Source organism: Neurospora tetrasperma (assembly GCF_000213175.1).
Source record: "Neurospora tetrasperma FGSC 2508 unplaced genomic scaffold NEUTE1scaffold_81, whole genome shotgun sequence".
Lineage (NCBI taxonomy): Eukaryota > Fungi > Ascomycota > Sordariomycetes > Sordariales > Sordariaceae > Neurospora > Neurospora tetrasperma.
Window position 1 is genome coordinate 3138407 of NW_009799179.1, and position 20637 is coordinate 3159043.

Consider the following 20637-nt stretch of genomic DNA (forward strand, 5'->3'; position numbering starts at 1 on the left):
TTTTAATTTCCGTATTAATATTAATATTTACTATAAATATATTTATAATAAATATATCTTTAGAATAAAATTTATTTATAAGTTAATTAAAGAATTTTAATAAATACTAAGAAGGAGTTTTATTAAATAATTTATTATATAGTTCCTCCGGATAATAGGAACTTTATAATTAGAATAAAGGTAGAGGAGACGAAAGAATAGATATTAGCTAGGTTATTAAATATAGTTAGTAGGATATAAGTATATTATTAAAATTAGGGAATATAGGAGAAGATAGTATTAATAAGTGTATTAGTGTTGGATATAATTTAGCGTACGTATTATTCATTTTGGTAGTATAATATTTAGGGAAATTTGGGGAAATTTGGGGGTTTGCATATAATGAACTATTTCGTTTATATTAGGCTTAGACCGGAGTATAGCCGCGTCGTTTTAGACCTATAGGGCCAAATGGTGTAATGTCCGGATTGGTGGGTAGGTGAGGGTGGTGGGGCCCGGATATTACAACTATTTGGCCTTGTAGGTTCGAAGAGACGTATAGGCCATCGGAGGTGGCTGAGCGACTGAGACTATTGGGGTCTATGTGGATGTCCAGGTCAAATTCCATCTACACGTCAACGCATCCGGGGAAGGCGCAGTGAGATTACCGCCCGCTAACAGACCCGCTACAAGGACCGGCAACAGGAGGCAAAACTTCCAGAGTTCAGGGCCCTGTAGGTCCATGTCCAGATCGGGACACTGTATCGAAACAACATAATTTCGGTCCATTTCATGACGAGGCCATCCCCAAGTCTGTTGCTGTCCCTTTTCATCCGACCCTCAAGAACGTCGTCCAAGTGCTTCCCGTCGAGTCAGCTTCTACGTTATCTGCAGACAACACACATTGCCTCATCATCATGACGCTCCCCTTCCGGGACATCAACGTCCAGGCCGCCTCGGACTCTTACATCTTCACCTCGCCCTCCAGTCCCAATGCGCCGGCCTTGACAATCGACCGCCCCACTGGCGATATCCGTCTGAGCGATGCCTCCCTACTCGCCGGCAAGCGCGTTGCCCGCGTATCCAGCATCGCCGGTATCCTGGGTGTTGTCAGGTTGCGCCTAGGTGAGGACGACAATAAACCCCTGCATCGTCATGTAACTCCTTTCCGTAAAACTTACACTTCGCAGATAAGTACATCATCGTCATCACCAAAGCGCAACCAGTCGGCCGCCTCAGGGGCCATATGGTGTACAAGGTTGTCGCGACCGAGTTCCTCCCCCTCCGCGAACGACAGATTCACGACCACGATGAGGACAAGTTCTTGAACTTGCTCAAGGGCTTCATCAAGTCCGGGCCCATGTACTTTTCCTACTCGCTTGACGTCACAAACACCAGCCAGAGACAAGCCCAACATGACCTCTCCACGCCTTTGTGGCAGCGTGCCGACGACCGCTTCTTCTGGAACCGATTCCTCCAGTCCGACCTCATCAACTTCCGAACCAAGGGAGGGAGGGGCTCTCCTGCTCCTCAGCCCGGCATCGACCCCTACATTCTTCCCGTCATCTTCGGCATGTTCGAGATTCACCCGACCACCTTTAAGGGTACCCCCATAACCATTGCCTTGATCACCCGCCGATCACGACACCGCGCTGGTACCCGTTACTTCTCTCGAGGCATCGATGCCGAGGGCCATGCCTCCAATTACAATGAGACGGAGCAGATCGTGGTCTTGAACGACCGTGGTAGCGGCTTGGGAGGTTTCACTGGTAGCGGCGACATGCAGAGTGGGAAGCTTGGTGGAAGTGACGGCAAGGAGATGCAGGTCCTGTCCTATGTGCAAACACGTGGAAGTGTCCCAGTCTACTGGGCCGAAGTGAACAACCTCAAGTATACCCCTACGATTCAGCTCAAGAGCACCGAGGCCGCCTTCCCCGCAGCGAAGGCGCATTTTGACGAGCAGATCCGTCTCTATGGCGACAACTATCTGGTGAACCTGGTCAACCAGAAGGGCCGCGAGACCCGCGTCAAGCTAGCTTACGAGCAGATGGTCGACCGCCTCGTATCGTCGCCCAAGGAACGTGTCCAGTCCGACGCATTAACCGATGAAAAGTTCCACACCATCGAAACCAGCACTAAACCCCAGACCTCCTTCGACCGCCTTCACTACATTTACTTCGACTTCCACGCCGAGACCAAGGGACTTCAGATGCACCGTGCCCAGCTCCTCATCGACAGGATGCACGAGGCCCTGATTGCCCAGCAATACTTCCGCGCCGTCGACTCTCCCGCCAGCCAGGTCAACGGTGGCCGTCTTGAAGTTCGCAACCTCCAGACGAGCGTAGTGCGCACCAACTGCATGGACTGCCTCGATCGCACCAACGTTGTGCAGTCCATGCTCGCGCGCTGGACGCTTGACAGGATGTTCATCGACCTCGGCCTCATGGCGCGCGGCTCCCAGTTCAAGGACGAGGACCCGGCCTTCGAGTTCATGTTCCGCAACATGTGGGCCGACAACGCCGACATTGTGTCCAACAGCTACGCCGGCACCGGCGCCATGAAGACGGACCTGACCCGGACGGGCAAGCGTACCAAGGCCGGCGCGCTCGCCGACGCCAACATTGCTGTGACGAGGTACTGCAAGAACAACTTCTTCGACGGTCCAAGGCAGGACGCCTTTGACCTATTCCTGGGCGTCTACCAGCCCGGCGCAGCGAACATCGGTTCTCAGCTGGTCTTTGTCGACCGCAGGCCGGTGTTGATCCAGGCGATCCCCTACCTGGCCGCCTTTAGTCTGTTCTTTGTCTTTGTGGGCATGTGGACGCCCAGGCTACCCGATAGTGCCGTGTGGCCGATGAGGCTGTTCATCATCTTCTGGACGGCTGTCGCGGCGTGGTCGCTGACATTTATCATTTCGAACGGCATGCTCTATGTGAGTTCATTCTTTCGCTTTAATTTTCTCTTTTTTTCCCCCTTTCTTTCTTAGGAGTTTTACTAACATGACAAAAACAGGTAAACTGGCCAAAGCTGGTTCCTCGCCCCTGGGCCGTGGAAGGTTATCATGAGACCATCACCAAGGTTGTGCGCAAGGACAAGATCCTTGGGCCATTGGTGGCCAAGCATGAGCGCGGCCTTAGCACGGCGCGGTACATCAACGCCGAGGAAGGTAAGAAGAGGATTGAGTAAAGTCTTGTTGACGCGTGGAAAAGTCTGGTTCGGTGGAACGATCACAATGGTGGCATATAGAATAGACACATATTTTACAGGTTTAGGGTGACTGGCGACCGGTTGGGAACGAAGACCATGGGCTTCTCAGCTCTATTCTTTTCTCTTTTTCTTTTGTTGTATCAGTTTGACTAGTGTTTAGTTTTCTTTCCATACTTTGGAACCTTTTAGAGGTCTTCTTTGTTTAAACCTGGTAATTGGTAATACCATTGGATTGCACCAGCACTTTATTGTTCAAGATGGAGAGTAGTGTGATGGGAACTAATGTGATAAAAATAATTATTTGTATTAACTCTGCCTAATGGCAATCTGTCTATAGTCACCCTATATGCTCGAAGTGTGTCCCAACGCCGCACGATGCAGATTGCCTAATGCCAAAACAAGAGAAGGAAATAACCACAGAACAAACTCCTAATATCACTCAACGTACTCCCACTAGCACTGTGGATTAAGCGCCCTCTCAGCTTCGGTCCCCCAAGAGCACCATCATGCCTTCCCCGAACGAAGTATATCAGGCCCTTCACCTCCTCACTCCCTCTTGTCACCCTCCTCCCCCATCTTCATCGAAGTGACTCCCTGCGTAATATTCGGTCCTGTGCCAATGCCCGTCAACGTCCTCATGAACCAATGAAACCACGTCTCCGTCTCCAGTACGTTCTTCAACTCCTCCGCCCGTCTCTCCACGTCTGCCACCTGCGCCTCAAATCTCTCTACCCCATCCTCCACATCCTGTACCTTGTCCACGAGCGCGCCAATCTCGTACTCCAGCTTGGCTACCAAAACCTCCACGTCTTTCACGGCCTCGTTCAGCCTATGGCGCTCTTCGCCCACAATCTCCTCCCCGGAATGTCGGATGCGCTGGTACGCGTCGCTGACGTGCAGGTAGAGCGACTGTAATTCGTGCTGCTGCCGAGTAAATGTCTCGTCTAGGCTTTCGACTGACGACAGCTTGGAGGAGACCCAGGGCGAGAGGTCGGATTGGAGGGCAGAGAGGTGCGCATACAGGGAGCGGGCGAGCTCGGCTTGGGTTTTGAAGAGGGTACCGTCGGAGAGGTGCTGCTGCTGGATGGCGGCTGATGTTGTAGCGGGCCCTTCAAGGGATGAGATAAGGTTGCTGATGTCGTAGACTTCGTCCCACCCTAGCACAGCATCCTCGGCTGCGCTGAAGGAGAGGCGGCGAGGATATTTGGCTTCCTTGGAAGGCTGGTTAAGGATGAGCCTGGGACTAAAGCCGTGGATGCTGTGGCGGCGATGGAGTAAGGATATGGGGAGATCTATGGTTCGCTCGAGGGTTTGGATGGGTCCTAGAAGGTCGTTGGGATCTGGGACTGAGTTGATGATGGGAGCATCGAGACTTTTGGCCTTCTCTGCGACCCCGGGCTCTGATCTTGTGATACCAGCTTCTCTGCGATGTGAGCCTGATGACTGTCTGATAGTCGAAGGAGCTCCGGCTGTGGTGCTGGCAATCGATAGTGCTGGTGTAGATTCGTTGGGGTCCCTTTCCTTGATCTCTCTCAAGTACTCCTCTGGTCTCGAACGCCATGTGAATACCTGTCCAACCGCCACTGGACTTGTCAGAGCAGTAGATGTCTGCGCCAAGCTTGCTATACTTGGGGCTAGACTCATTGCTGCCACCGCATTGGGAGTATCGTCTCTGGATGGGCGGTTGACGTGGCTTCGTAAACCCGTACCGACAGCATCTCTGATACGGCCCAGTCCTGAGCGGGCATCGCTCACCTTTCCAGCCACACTCTTGAAGACCGTTTTGCGTAAAGCGTCTTTATCGGCAGGAATATCCGTGGTACTAGCTGCTGAGGCTGTCGGTGCTGAGTATGAACCCATCAACTCCTCTGTCGCTTTTTTGACTTCCTGTTCCTCGTCTATGAGCATCGACTGGGTCCTTCGACTTCCTGCTTGTGATAACACATCATCTTTAACATCTTTCCCGCCAAATGGAGGTAGCATATGTTCGTAATCGTTGAGCGTCCTCCTCGGTTTGCCATGCCATAGCCACTTCGGTCGCTCGCCTGTTGTCAAGTTGATAAACTTGTCCAGATCCAGGGTTTCGATATCTCCAATGTTCCCTTTGTCTTTTCCTCCCACCATACCTATCACCAGCTCACCTCTCTTGCCTCCTATTTCTGCAACAGTGGACTTTACGGCCTTTTGTACACCCCAACCCTCTCCTGCGGCGGCCTTGGCGGTTAACTGATGAAGCTTGAGAAGGGTTTGCCGGTCGAGACGTCGTGTCCTTTCAAGTTTCTGCGATTTTTGGAACGCTCCGATACCCCTTTTTGTGCAGTCAACATCAAAGACATCCTTGGAAACTGGAGCATTGCAATAGCTGAGTCGGTTCCTGGCGCCTATCAGGGTTCCCAACAGAGCAGCAACCGTAGTTGGCCCCAAGATTCCATCTGTCGGTTCAACGTTAAAGTACTCGGATCCGATATCTGTCCACCAATTGTTGATGGCTGCTTCCGTGACGTCACAAAGGAGCCCGTCAATGTACACTTGGTCGAGCAGCCCAAAGATGAATAATGCCACCTGGCATAGCTTGACCAATTCGACCACGGCGTCCTGAAAGGAGATTTTCTCGGAGATCTTGTACAGCTGAGTGAACTTGGCCTGGGTGGCGGGCGTGGGGTCTGATAAGGTGAGACCTGAGCGTCCCGAGCATCCCAAGCGCTTCAGGTTCTCGTTGACAATGAAGACGCGCAGATTGTGGCGCAAGTCACCGTCGGGAACGGGTATAACAGTTAAGGCGGACGGGAAACTGCTGAGATTAGTGACCATGAGCTCACCCAACTCTGTCTCCTTTGGCCTAGCATGGTGCTGCTGTATTGCCTTAAAGTAGGCTTCCAGTCGTTGGGACCAGCCCTTGTCTTCCTTTGTTACTTCCAGGACGCCGACGACTATCGAGTGTTTCGGATCACCTGTATAGGTAACGATAGCCAAAGCGGGTGATAGCCGGGAGCAGGCCCATTGTTCGACCAGGTATAACTCGTAGCCATAGAGGACACAGCTAGTCGCGACAACTGTGACGGCAGGATCCTCTCCAAGATATCTGAGCCTTGTTAGAAGCGCGTTGATGGTTCAGGGGCATGTATGTATTGGGGTACGTACTTGAGCGCAACGGGATCCGGGAGCACTACCCGACGGCGTTCCGGAGGCGAAGACGCAGACGGCGACGGATCTTTGGTAACGGGGGCAGCAGTCGGGGCCATGGAGGAAGACACAATCGTGTCGAACACAGCTGGTTGGGACGGTAAGATGGCATTTCGATGAGAGTTTGTCCTGGCCAAGCCAAGTTCTTCTTGTCGAGCATCAAGGGCAGCTTCGGGAAAAGGCATCGGTAGTGACATGGCCGCGTAGGCGATCGCTGGGGTCTCGATCCGGGTCGTGGGATTCCCCCTGGGTTACAGCCTAGCTCCCGGCCTGGGTCCAACTCTGGGTCCTTGGGGGATGTCCAACTCTGCGTGTCAACACGGGCGGTGGACCATGTGTACAGTACGGTGGCCCAAGTGTGACTTGGGTCGTTTATCCAAAAGTTCAGAAAATAAAAGTCAGTACCAGCTGCAGGCATTAGGCTCGCACTGGGGGGTAACCTTCTTAACCTAACTTAATGCTTACCTTAAGCTCCGGGCTATCTCCCACGAAGTCAACTCCCACCAACTCCTATTAATTCCCATTAACTCCTATCAATTCTCATCAATTTCCATCGACTCCTATCGACTCTCATTAATTCTCATTGACTCTTATTAACTCTCATTGACTCTCATTGACTCTCATTGACTCTCATTGACTCCCATTAACTCCCATTGCTTCATTGCTTCATTACCTTCGTACGAGACTAAACTTTGCTAAGACGTCAGGTAGCAGTGCAAATAGGCCCTGGCTTGCCTGTCCTCGCTAATGAACCCGCCCTGCACTTGGTTCTTCTCCAAATTTTTGAGTTGGGGTAAGGTAGCAATGCAACTGGATCCCGCTCTTTCTCTCCTCCCCCCCCCGGCCGGGGCCAAAAAGAAGGAAGAAAAAAAAAAGAAGAAAAAGAAGAGAAGAAAAAGAAGAAAAAGAAGAGAAGAAAAAGAAGAAAAAGAAGAGAGAGAAAAGAAGAAGACTAGCGAAAAAGGGAAAGAGAAAAAAAAGGAAGTGAAAAAAGGAAGAAGAGAAAGAAGAAAGAAGAGAAAGAAGGAAGAGAAGCAAGAAAGAAGAGAGGAAAGAAGCTAGAAAGGTTGAAGTCAAAGTTCAAGGCCTGGGCGTGAGTGTTGAATTTTGTAAGTGTAGTAAAGGCGTTGATATAAAATAGCCGACACTTGGCTGCAGCTGGGAGCTTGCTTTTCAACGGCACAGCTGATGATGGTAGCCACTCGTGGATGGTGATTCAGATACAACTTTGTTGGAGGTACGTAGGTGTGTTTTAACAAGCAGTTGGTGCACACACTACAAGTAAAGGTGGTATGTGATGGGATCACGGCATTGGTAAATCCAAACAGGAGACATGGTTGTGAGTAAAGGGATCCATGCCATCCAGACGTGCCTGCCTGACAGTGCAAAGGGCGAAGAAGCTTCCATCAGATGTTCCCTGAATTCCAGGGCTCTTCTTCCCCTTCAGAGCTGTAAGTCCCGAGCGTCACCAACCTTACCTACTGCTCTGCAATCCCTAGTAACTCACCTCCAACCTAAAGACACCCTGCCAAGAGCCGGGCTTCCATCCGTCTTTAAGTTTCCATCTTTCCTTTGTTAGGTAGGAGTTGCATGCTTTCGTGTTGCAAGTTCCTCAACACTCGACTTCAGATGTCGAGGTACTATCGCAGATAGGTAGGTAGGTACCTCTAGCCATATACACATAACCTAGAGGTAGTGTAGTTCTAGAGCTACCTAGCCACTGTCCTTGCCCACTACAGCGGGACCTCTTCCCTTCCCTTATACTATGTAGGTACCTAGTGTAGAGGTACCTATCGGGCTACCTCTAGTATGGTGGGGTAATGCTACCTCTACAGGTAGGCACCTACCTAACCAACCTACGCCCGGTTAACGAAACGTCACTGGCTGTGGGGCACGGCACTTGCACTATTGTAAGTGACACTGTATATACCTACCTACCTGCTGATGACCAAAACTCAGTGAGTGAGGCGCGTGCCTTACAATCCAAGTACGGCTATCGACGACAATCTTCCAATCCTCTACACCTTCTCCCGAATTATTTTTTCTAAGATTGGCTTCGGCCAATTAGAGGACGTTATTCGAGAGTAAACCAATTAGGACTAGGTACCCTAAACCGTCGCTAAAATACTAAGACAATTATTACAACTTTTCCTACCCTCTAAGACGGGCTTAACGCCTATCTCTCCCTTACAATAATTATAATAGCGCCCTTTTAAAACGATATTATAACTACCTTACGCAAAGCGAACGAAGAATTTATTAAGAGCCTTTAGGCGCGCTTCTAAATCGCCGAAAAATTTATCGAAATTATTATTAAAATATATAATTCCCTCAATTCTCCCGCCTAGAAAAGGGCGGCTACCCCCCTTCGTATTTAATTTTACAACTTCCTACGCTCTTTCTTTTATATAGAAAACCTTATAATAATTTACTACCTTCTTCCTTCGATATTTCCTCCCTTTTCTCTTTAAACTATTTCCCCCCCTATATTTCCCTTAATAAAAATTACTAATAAGGCTAGGCTTATCTAATTATAAATAGCCCTACCCCCGGCCCTATTTAATTAAATAGTAATTTAAACGCCCGTTAAGGACGCGAATATAATATAGTAAAAGATTATTAATAAAAAAAATAGGACTAAAATAATTAGCCTATTTACTTCTATTAATAATATTAATTATAAGCCCCCCCTTCCCTTTAATACTATTATTATTTATAAAGAGAATTATAAAGCTTTCCTCAAATTCGCCCCAAATATAGAACTTCGGAAAATAATACCCAAAGGAGTTATTTCCTATATTACTAAAGAAATTAAATTCCCTTACTAATATATTAAGAAAGTTTATTTAATATAATCCGGTTTTTATATTGAAATTATTACCTCTAACTAATAGTTAACCCTTATCGAACTTAATAAGAAAATCCTATACTATTAAATCGACTTTAAAATTAAATTAATATTATATTACTTTATAAACGTCCCTTTTAAATTCTTCGCCTATAATAACGCTTATAATACAGAATTATATATTAAATAGGAAGTCTTTACTACTATTAAACAATAAATTAAAATTATTAAGGCTAAGACCCTCGGTAATTATATTATTATCCTTTTAAAGAAAATATAATTATTCTAAATCTTTAATTCTAAATCGGCTTATATAATAGAATAGAACCTATAAATTAATATTTACGAATACTATTTTAATCCGTACTATACCGCTAAATATATTTCTATTTTAATTTATAAGGAATATAATACCCCTTTTACTATTTATAAAAATATATATAAATTAATCCCCTAGTACCCTAATTATTTAGGCCCCTTCTAATTTAATTATTTTAATTACTTAATTTTCCCTAAGGTTAAGGACGGCTATATTATTAAATTTATACTAAATTAGTATTCTAACGTTCGTAAAATAAGTAAAGCGGCTTATAAAGTAGCTACTTACGAATTTAAAAAAGCGAAGGAAGTAGACGCGGACGCTATAATTTAGGAGGTTATTATAATTAATAAAAATAGCGATACCTCCCTTAAAAATTTACCCTTTACCGATATTTCTAAACCTAGCCTAACCTTACTTATAATTACTATACTATCCTAATTAGAACTAATCTAACCGGCCCCCCGCCTTAATACCCCTCCCCTATTTATAATTATATTTATATAAGCCCCGTCCCTCAATCCGAAGATAATATACTTTAAAATAATAATATAAAAAGAGACTAATAAATAATATTTTAATTTATTAGGTATAAAGGGCTATAGCGCTTCCTTTTCCTTTAATTAACCCTCTTCTACTCCTTATATTAAAATACTATTTATAAATAAAGGTTCTTCTAATAATAGTAAAACCCCGGCCGAAATTTAAAGCAACTTCCTTAAAAACTGTTTCTTAATAGTTACTAACCGCTCTTAAACCTCCTCTCAATTACCCTAGCCCTATATAGATAATAAAAATATTAAAGAATAATTTACGTTCCCCCCTATTTCTACCCTATAATAGAGGAATTTAAAATTATATTTATTAACATTTAAAAATCCCTAACGAATATTAATAGTATACTTAAATAGGCAATTAATAATTAAATCCCAGTAATTTATATTTAAAAGCCTCTAATTATCTAAAGCCGACTTTATAAATACCCTAGCTTTTATATTATTAGACTTAATAATTATAATATACGTATAGTAATATATATTATAAAAATATATAAATTTATTATTACTATTACCTTCTAAATATATACTACTACTACCTTAGTTTTAAATATTAATATTACTAATATATATTAGTATTTATAAAATAAGTAAATAGAATTTACTAAAATATATTTACCGGAAGTTTTAATATTCTATTTACTTATTATTAGAGATTTTAATACGTACTACTATATATAGGACCCCCGTTTTTACAATTCTCACTATAGTACCAAAATTAATAACCTTATAATTACTTTCGGCCTCTACCTCCTTAATACCCTAGGCGTACTTATTTATAAGTATATTTAAAGTAAATTTATTATAAATTTAGCGTTCGGCGTAGGTAAATTATATATAAGGGTCGGAGTATAGGTATTAAATTATAAGAAATTTATTATTACTATTCCTATTATTAAAATTACCCTACCCCCCCGGAAATACCTTTTACCCCCGGAATAAATAAATAATACTATTTTAGTACTTATTAAATAGCTCTTATAATAACCTTTAATCCCTTCTATAGTAGTAAAACTCAATAAATTAGTATAAATACTTATAAATACCTTTAAAAGTATAATTAGGGAATATTCTATCCCAATTGGGGGACAGCCTAAGAATATACTATAATAGAACCCTTCCTTAACCGAAATAAGAGAGACCGATTTAATAGTATACTATAAAATTTATAAGGAAACTTATAAATCCTTTTATAATAAGAGGATTAATAATACTAAATCCCTTAAGGACTTAAATAGTATTTTAAGATAGAGGAATAATTTATTAAACGATTAGCCTATATTAATTAATATACTAAAATAAAAATTCACTTACTTAAAAGAAATTATAATATATTTAATATATATAACCTTCCGCCCTTTAAGTAAAAATACCCTTTCCCTATATAATTATAAGGGTAATACCCTCCCCCTAAATATTATTACTTAGGCCCTAGAACCGCTATCGGATAAGGAATTCCGGAAAGCCTTCTTAGACTATAGGTCTAATATTCTAAACCTAAATAGAATTACCTTTAATACTCTAAAAGTTATATAGGACGCAATCCTCCCTTACCTTAAAGTAATTATATAAATTTCCTTCTATTTAAATAAATTCCTAGCCCTATTTAAAAAAGCAAAGGTTATTACCCTCTTTAAACCTGGTTAGAACTTATATAATTATAAAGGTTAATAACCTATAACCCTCCTCTCTACTATTAATAAAAGTATTAAGAAATTTATAGTCCGTAGGATAATAGTAATAGCCTTTAATATAGATTTTATTCCGAGGGATTCTATAGGGGCCTTTTTAATATAATTAGCTATAGACCTAATTACTACGCTCGTTTATAATATAGAAGAGGTTAACTGCCTTAATTAATATAATATAATCCTTACTTTCAATATCGATTCTACTTTCCTATTTACTAGGGTAAATAAATTAATTAAAGTCCTTATAGGCTAAAAATAGCCCCTAACCTTTACTAACCTTATCCAGAATTTCTATATAAATAGAAACTTCACTTTTTAATAAATAAATAGTAGGTTCTATATTAATAATAGCTTCCTATAAGGATTACTATAATTACCTATCCTTTTTCTCCTCTTTACTACGTCCCTCCCTAAGAGAATATAAGGATTTACTTTCTTTTATACGAATAATATTACCTACCTTACAATCGGTAGAGATATAATATAAATCTTTTATATAACGACCCGCCGGGCTACTGACCTATACGAATATATAATAGCCTTAAGTTTTAAAATTAATTATAAAAAAACGGAAGTACTCTACTTTCTACCTAAAAGTAAAAACGTAAAAAAAATTTAGTATAACTCCGCTTATATAATTATTAATACTCTAGTAAAATAAGTCCGCCTATAAAAAGAAATAAAATAATTTAATATCTATTTAAATATAAAATTATCTTTAATTATTTAAATCCGCAATAGAGTCCCTAAAGCAATAATAATTACCGGCCTCGCGGTCCGAATTAATTAAATCTCTTATATTTTTATTATATACCTCCTTCCTACTCTTATATATAATATAATTATACTCTTCCTAAACTTCTATAAATTGGGAATTAAGGGGATACTAATATTTACTAATATTTTATTTATATTCTACGAATTAAAAATAGTAATTTCTAAAGCCCTCTATAGAATAATATTTATTTAATATACTATTTTTAAATAAATCCCCTTCTAACTATCCGGTATTATACTAATAAGAATCCTAAAACGAAAGGTAATTAAAGTTACAACCCGCCTATATACCCTATTAAATAATTATCCTTTTATATAATAATTAAAGTATAACCCCCTCCGAGGATAATTATACTTATATTCTTTCGTAAATTTATAAATACCCCCCAAAGAACCCCCTAACGAATTCTACCTCCCCTACCTCCCCGCCCTATAATAATAATTCGTATTAAAAATAACCTTTCTACTTAAAATAAAAGGGAAATAAATTCTACTATTAAAAACTAACTTAGAATTTTATTAAATTACTAATAAATTAAAATACTTTATAGACCCCCCCTAATATAAATATAACCCCTATTTTATATTCTCCCGGCTATACTTCACCTAATAAATTAAAGAAAGAATAGAATATTAGGACTTTTACTTATATTATAAACAGTTCTATTACCCTTAAAAGGCGTTTAAATACTATATTTATAATACTTTATAAAAAAAGGCTACTTTTTTACTTACTTAATCGTTACTTACCGTAACCTTAATATAACGGCGGATACCCTATAGGTATTTAGTATAAATTACGCTATATTTATTGTAAGAATGAAAGCCCTAAAAAATTAAGGATATATAAGGATTTAAATAATAGGAGGAGAATAAGGCTATAGAAGAATAAGGGTAATTAGAATTGAAATACCCGACCCGGACGACGTACTTATTCCTTTCGAAGAAGTATATATACTACTAGGGTTAGGGGGTTTAGAATAAATAGTCCAATTAGGATAGGATACATAAGGGTTTTTCTAGCGTACAAATAGGATAGGGTTCGACCGTCCTCCCTATAAGGCTTTTTCCCCGCTTTTTATACCTTTACTACACCATCGTCGTAAATACGACTTATTATCTCTCGGTAATAGAACGTAGTCGAAAAATACATTCATTCATTCATTCATTCCAATCCTCCACTTTACCTTTGAATCAAACACCAGACTACCTTCTATACTATACATTCATTATTCCCATCTTACCCACATCCTCTACCCATGCCACACAGTTCCGAACTTTGATCTCGCCACCTTCCGCGTAGATGATGCACATTTCCCCCTCACTTGGCCTAGATAACTCCGGTCTGACCAGCTTTCCTTTTCCATACCATCACAGCAACGCACACGAGTTTAGATAACATGACGGCACAAACAACAGCCATGGAGGCTCTTCAGAAGGAACTGGACCGGCTCAACCGGGCACCAGGTCTGTCCGCGACAGAAGACAGGGTCGACAAGATCATTGAAATGCTCACCTCGGTGAGGGACCAAATTGTTCAAAGTGGTACGTATGCTCAGCACTAGTCACTCATGGGAGAGTGACACTAACAGAGGCACAGGCATGGACACACACGTAGCCAGCATGTCCATCACGAAGATTCAGAACCCCATCAAATCAACGTTTGAAAAAATAAACGACGATCTCAAAGGCGTGACAGCAACTCAGAGGAAGCTGGGCAAGACGCTGGACAAGCACTTTCCTCTCAAGGACCTACCCTCAACACATGACGCCATGGCTGACCAGGAATCCTTGATAAATCGTGCCATTTCTATGCATTTGCTGCGTGAGGGACAGTTCTCGGTAGCCTCAACTTTCATAGAAGAAACGGGGGACGCGGCAACTCTTGAAAACGTCAACGCGGTAGCCGATGGTCAAGATCAGGTGAGCGCGAGCGATAACTATGATGACGAGCCAATGGATGAAGACAGGGATGATGATGATGATGACGAAGACGACGACGATGACGATGACGAAGACGAGTACATGAGCCCCCTCGAAGGCGCTGCAACAGGTTTGGGCTTCAGACAGCTCCAGAACCTCTCCTCCCTCCAATCCCACGAACTCGAAGCGAAATTCTCCCAGATGTACACCATCCTACAAGACATCAAGTCCCGGAACCTACTCTCCGCAATAGAATGGGCCCGGAGCAACTCGGGCGAGCTCGAAGCCCGCGGCAGCAACCTCGAGTTCGAACTGAGCAGGCTGCAATACGTCTGGCTCTTCAAGGGTCCCCGTGTCAACGGCCTGCCCGACAACGAGCTCAACGGTACAGCAGGAGCACTCTTGTACGCCCAACAAAACTTTTGGCGGTTCGGCAACCGCTACATCGGCGAGATCCAACAGCTCGCCAACGCGCAGATCTACGCTCGCAACCTTTCCGAGTCGCCCTACAGGCACATCTTCTCCACGGAAACCGCCTTTGCGGACGTGGCCTCGTCCTTTACGCGCGAGTTCTGCAGCCTCTTGGGCTTGTCAGCCGAATCCCCCTTATACGTGGCCGTAACAGCCGGCGCGCTGGCTCTTCCACTCCTGATTAAGTACCAACAAGCCACCCGAGCCAAGGGAACCGAGTGGACAACCACCAACGAGCTAGCCTTCGAGACCCCGCTCCCCGAACGCATGCTCTACCATTCCATCTTTGTCTGTCCGGTCTCCAAGGAGCAGACCACGGAACAAAACCCGCCCATGATGATACCTTGCGGACACGTGCTGGCCAAGGAGACGTTGCAGAGGCTGCTGAAGGGAACGCGCTTCAAGTGTCCGTATTGTCCGGCCGAGGGGTTGGAGAAGGATGCCAGACGCATCATGATTTAGGGAGGCCATTATGTCGATTTGTCTCAAACTCGGGAGCAGTGGACGGGGAGTAGTAGTACTAGTAGAAATAGTATTTTTGGGCTCGCCACGCCCACACTGGGTGGCATGAATTTGGATTTCCTCCAGAGAGCTCCACAACGACGACGACGACCCTTGTCTGACGGCCTCACGTTTGTTGGCAGGCAGGTCCGGTTGGGTGAGAATGGGAGGCCAAGGCTGGCCCAAAGTGCCTCCTCGCAAGCTCGTCATCGGCGGTTTCAACCTGTGCGTCCATCCCGATCCCATACAAGCTGAGGAGAGCTTCCCCAACACTTTGCATCCCGCTATTGCCATCATCGTGGTACGATGGTTGTAGTAAAGAGCTTTCTTTTCTTTCTTTTTCTTTTTTAGGAACTTGCTCAGGTTTTCTTCACATCTTGAACTTGAGAGTGTTTTTTCCTTTTCTTTTTGTTTTGTTTTTCACATGCAGCCCGGAACAGCGGAGGGGGGGTATGACAGTTTATTGCTATTGACGAGATGGATGGTTCTACTTAGACATAATCTCAACACGCACACGCACACGCACACGCACATACGCATTACTATCGTCACAGATTTGTTTACGTCGTGAAGGATGGCGGCGGTGCTGGATTTCCAGGATGCAATCAAGGCTGCGCTGGTATGGGATCAGTAGGGTACAGGTACTCTCTTATCGATACGTCCCGGATTTGGTGGCTTAGGAAAGCGAACTACGTATTATATATACCAAACAACTGAAACGAGCAAGCACATGATCCAATGAATCCAAGCAGACAGCTCTTTATGGTAGGTCGTAAGTAGTCTCCACTCGACCCTTATGCCACTCCTGTCGACCAAGTGTCGTGGGCTGGGCAGTGTTTTGCGTGAGGGTTGTGATGGTACAAACTTTAGCACCTGTCAGCTCCTTATGTTATCATATGGGAGGGGGAGGGGTTAGTTTTCATCCCATTTGTCATTAAACATATGAACATTTTCCCACCCACGTGCATTCTAGCTTCCTCTTTCTTCCCCATAATTACTGTCTCATTAGTTTCTCCCGAACCTTTTGACGCATCAGGTTCTGATTCTACGTGCTGTGCCAGCGGTTATGTCTCAAGGGTATGTCTCAAAATTGGGGTTGACATAGGAACAACATCTGAAACAACATATGGACAAAGCGGTATGCAACGAAGCATGGGAGCAAATGTAGCCCATATCAATGGATGGTAATAGGTATCTTATGCATATACACTAACTAGAAGCGATGCCATCGTCTTTCGATGACGTGGGAATCACCCTTGGCAAGGACCAAAATAGGATACCTCGTGACTTTTTGTGCAATCTGTAACCCAGAAATCATTTGCAAAGGGCGTAAACCGCCCTTTCCGCCCCCCCATTGGCCATTTACCCTCAATATGATGGAAGGTTTGCAACTGTAAAACGCCTCTGCTTCATTTTCCCTCGAAGCATTTGCAAACAGATCACGCACACCATTCTAGGCTCGTGTGAATAAGACATCGAAGAAAAGAACAGGTAACGAAAAGAAGGGGGGGAGGGGGGAAACATATAAAATATGAAAAAAAAAAGTTAGGATGTGCGTTATCCATCCCAGGTATCCGCCAAAACAATAATAAATCCTCTTGATATCAAAAACTCTCCAGAGACGCGCGCAAATGACCTTTGTTTCCCTCCCTCTCCAACTATGCGCATTCATATCATGCCATATGGTGTTCCTTCACACCTTCCCCTCCTTTGATTTGGTCGTAAATGTCATCAATTGGCAATGGTCATGTCAGATAATCCTGCTCTGACGGAAACTCTTTCGCCGCTCAAGAATCGCATCCAAAAGATGTTCAAAAAGTCCACAACCAACTTTTATGCTTCCTTTGTCGCATCTTGCTCGTCTCGTTCTTTATTCTCTATTTCCGCCTCCCCCACTCAGTCGATGGTCATCCGGGTCGTCAGTTTGGGTTTCTGATCCGTCATCTGGAATGAGTTTATGTCATCCTTTTCCGGGTCCCTACCCTGGGGCTTGACCAAGTGCGTCTTGAGTCCATTGCCAAAGTTGCTCGTGCAGATGAACGCGTTGGCGATGGTGATGAGAATCAGGAGGATGGTCATAACGGCGAACGCGGTAAGGGAGCGCTTAACGGGCGTGTAATGCCAGCCATGACTTTTCGAGTAGATGCGGACAAGCTTGAACAAAAAATAGGCAAGACCACCAAAGAAGAGCAGAATAACTGCGTACATTCCAACGCGGTTTTCGCGCTGCGTGAAGAAGGCGGCGCAAAGCAGGATGATAATGGTGACGGGAATCGCGGCAGCGGTAAGACCGAGTTCGATGCTTGTCTTGCCGGTTACAACAACCAGGAACTGGATAGTGAAGCCCAGGAAGAAGAAGAAATCAAACTTGAGCAATGCGATAAAAATCTGGCAATGGCTTGTTAACAACTGATGGACTCTTTTTCACGGCAGGGAAGATCTGGCACAAACCTGATAGTGAAGAAATCGCTTCTTCATGCGATAATCGGCACCAATCTGCTTCAAGATATCCCACGCAAACTCCTGATAAAGTTGCCAGGCGCACGCGCTCATAGCAACAGTGGCGACGCCAATGACAGGGGGAATGGTATAAAGAAAGGGCGCGCAGGCGTGCCATACCGCTTCATGGACTTCAAGAGGCCGAAAAATACCGGCCAATTGGAGCTTACTAATCGATCTATCAATCTGATCGATCTGAAGAATCGTATAGACAAACAGCGCGAGGTTGGCGATGCATAGCCCAATGATCTGAATGGTGTTCTTCCAGCGCAAGGCATCCCACGTGAGAAACAGGACGTAGAGGAAACCGAAGATGAACAAGGCCAAGAACGTCGGTATCGTCATGTACTGCGCATCGCGTTCCTCATTTTCGCCAGTCGTGTAGTCCTCAAGGCTGTCCTGAAATCTGCCGAAGATATATCTGTTGGCGGTTAGTTTCTAGTCAAGAGACGACCGAAGGAACCAAATGCCACTCACGATTCGAACGTTACACCAATAATAGCCTGTAGAGCGACAATGGCGAAGAAAAACTTTGCCCATCTAGACTCGAGAAAGTCAAAGACGCCCTTCTTGGGGCGTGAAGCGATGTTCTGAGCCATGAGGGTATCGCGGTATTGAGCTGCGTTATCCGAAGCGTCGAAACTAAGGATTGGGTGCGAACCGGCCAAATAGGACCGGCGGATCTCTAGGCGGCTAGCCAGGACGGGCGGTTCTGACGACTCCCCGTACAGGAGCCGGACGGCGTGGACCAGAAATCCGTGGAGGGGGGGTAAATTTGAAAGGTCGAGCAGATGCTGTTGTGCGTTGTTCACCAGAAAGTCGGCTTATGTCGAAAAGGGATAAAGTGTATCGTCGGGAACGGTTCAGCGGGGAAGACCAAACCTAAGTGGCTTCTTTGTCGTCGGTCGACGCGGGACAGGAAATGTTGCGGAGGCTCGGCGACGATGCGACAGGCGGGTGCGCCTCAACCGGTGTTGCTCAGGGCGAGACGATTTGACAAACGAATGAAAAGACGCAGATGTCGACAACGGAATGGGTTGCCGTCACTTTGTCAGGGGAATCGTGCTTCGCAGGTTGGAGGCCGTGGCCGTTCTGAAACACGAGGAGGAGTTGAGTTGTGTTCGAGGGTGACAGGGAGTTCGTTTCCAAGTTGCGCCTGAGATTCCTTCTAAAGGGCGGATTGTCCCGTAGGGGTGGTTTAAGGCCGAGCTATACCCAACCAGGCGACGTGCGAGGCCAACGTGGTAGGGGGTCTTGGGGAGGCAAGGGGGGGCATCAGCCGGGCCGGCGGATTGTTGAGTCGAGGCGTTGAGCTGGCGCGTCGGGTGAAAATCAGAATCTCCCGTCGAGCGCAAAGCGATGTTTGGGGACAGGCAGGACTGGAGTGCGCGGTCGAGTGGACAGTCTGTGGACGGGGAGGGGATCGCGTGACAAGGAAAGAAATGAAGAAACGAAGGACTATCGATCAAAGAGGAGAAACGAGTGACTAGGTGTAGGTGGGATGACGGATATTATTGTACACTACACACTGCGTGTAAGACTGCTTGCTGTTGGAGGTGGGTACACGTGTATAGCTAAGGAATCGCTCCATCACGGACTAGAAATCCGGGGTCTCGTTCTTTTTCGCCCGGCAGTGCATGCAGGAGCCAGCCCACAGGGTTTGTGGACACCTGCCAGGGCCACCAAGGATGTGCTCATATTGAGTAGCTCTGGGCTAGAAGTAGTGTCGGATATGGGAACAGTGTGTGGCAGACGGCGGCGGGATTGAGTGCCAGTGTCAGACAGGAAGGAACTAAGCTTGACCTCAAAGCCAGGAGAACCTCTCGTAGCGATGAAAGAGAGCCACCACTCAGCCAGGGGCTTCTTTTCTTCTCTTTGTCGTGCAATATGCAATGTGCACCGATCAGCCCTTCCTCGCACTAGCGGCCGCGGCGCATCCACATGTTGTACATACAAGTCCGAAGTCTGAATGCACATCAGCCTCTCGGGCTGTCACAACCATGCCCGCAAGAGGTACATTACAGAACAGGAGCACAATTCTCAAGAATGCCTCAGCTGCGCTCGGGGCAGTGCCTTGCCAAGCCGGGGTTAATCTCGTTAAGGGCTCGCTGAAAAGCTTGCTGAACGCGCTAACACGAGACATTGGGTTGGCACGGCAGGCTCGTCCCGTCTTGCCAAAAGGGTCAGATTGTGCTATATGTACAGGCAGATAGTTTCACGATTCTCAGTGGCCGACCTCAGCTCCAAGCCATGAAGCATACTGTTGTACATCTCCTTTTGAATGTTGTGGAGTGACGCGGTAGAGGTACGAAGCAGTCCGCTTAGCGAGCAAATCTGTCCAAGATCACGACTTCTCAAGATGCTTAGAACTAGGTAAGCTGGAGTCTCCAACGACACTTGGCCTGGGAATCATACACATACAAGGAAACCGACGAATGCAAGGAGGTGAACATTGATTGATAGGTACACAAGCTACCGAACATTCTATCCCGCCTAGGCTCTCTCTGTCTCGCAGAGCAACACCAAAATCCGAGCCCCCTAACAAAGGTCACCAAGGGCCCCACCGCATTCCTTCCCCTTTTTTGACTCGTGAGGAGGGCTGCTGAGCCACATTGTCCCACACCTTCATGCAGCCCGATGACGATGGAGTGCAGTAATTGAGCCGAGCCAGCCTTCTCCCGG

The 20637-nt window shown here is 45.0% G+C and overlaps 4 protein-coding genes across 4 annotated transcripts; 2 read left to right on the forward strand and 2 right to left on the reverse strand.

Annotated features, from left to right (window-relative positions):
* Positions 1–896: 896 nt before the first annotated feature.
* Positions 897–3428, forward strand: NEUTE1DRAFT_71397 (uncharacterized protein; the record flags this gene model as incomplete). The annotated part of the gene is made up of 3 exons (XM_009857466.1): positions 897–1104; positions 1170–2911; positions 2992–3428. 3 exons carry the CDS (start codon positions 897–899, stop codon positions 3163–3165), a joined length of 2124 nt encoding a protein of 707 aa, XP_009855768.1.
* Positions 3429–3475: 47 nt separating this feature from the next.
* Positions 3476–6428, reverse strand: NEUTE1DRAFT_71398 (uncharacterized protein; the record flags this gene model as incomplete). Its single annotated transcript, XM_009857467.1, has 2 exons — positions 3476–6268; positions 6328–6428. 2 exons carry the CDS (start codon positions 6426–6428, stop codon positions 3733–3735), a joined length of 2637 nt encoding a protein of 878 aa, XP_009855769.1.
* Positions 6429–13838: 7410 nt separating this feature from the next.
* Positions 13839–15644, forward strand: NEUTE1DRAFT_132866 (uncharacterized protein; the record flags this gene model as incomplete). The annotated part of the gene is made up of 2 exons (XM_009857468.1): positions 13839–14106; positions 14162–15644. The coding sequence occupies 2 exons, from the start codon at positions 13962–13964 to the stop codon at positions 15415–15417; spliced, it is 1401 nt and encodes a 466-aa protein (XP_009855770.1).
* A 1659-nt stretch (positions 15645–17303) lies between these two features.
* On the reverse strand, positions 17304–18554 carry NEUTE1DRAFT_132867 (uncharacterized protein; the record flags this gene model as incomplete). The annotated part of the gene is made up of 3 exons (XM_009857469.1): positions 17304–17844; positions 17908–18376; positions 18433–18554. The coding sequence occupies 3 exons, from the start codon at positions 18552–18554 to the stop codon at positions 17353–17355; spliced, it is 1083 nt and encodes a 360-aa protein (XP_009855771.1).
* Positions 18555–20637: the final 2083 nt, after the last annotated feature.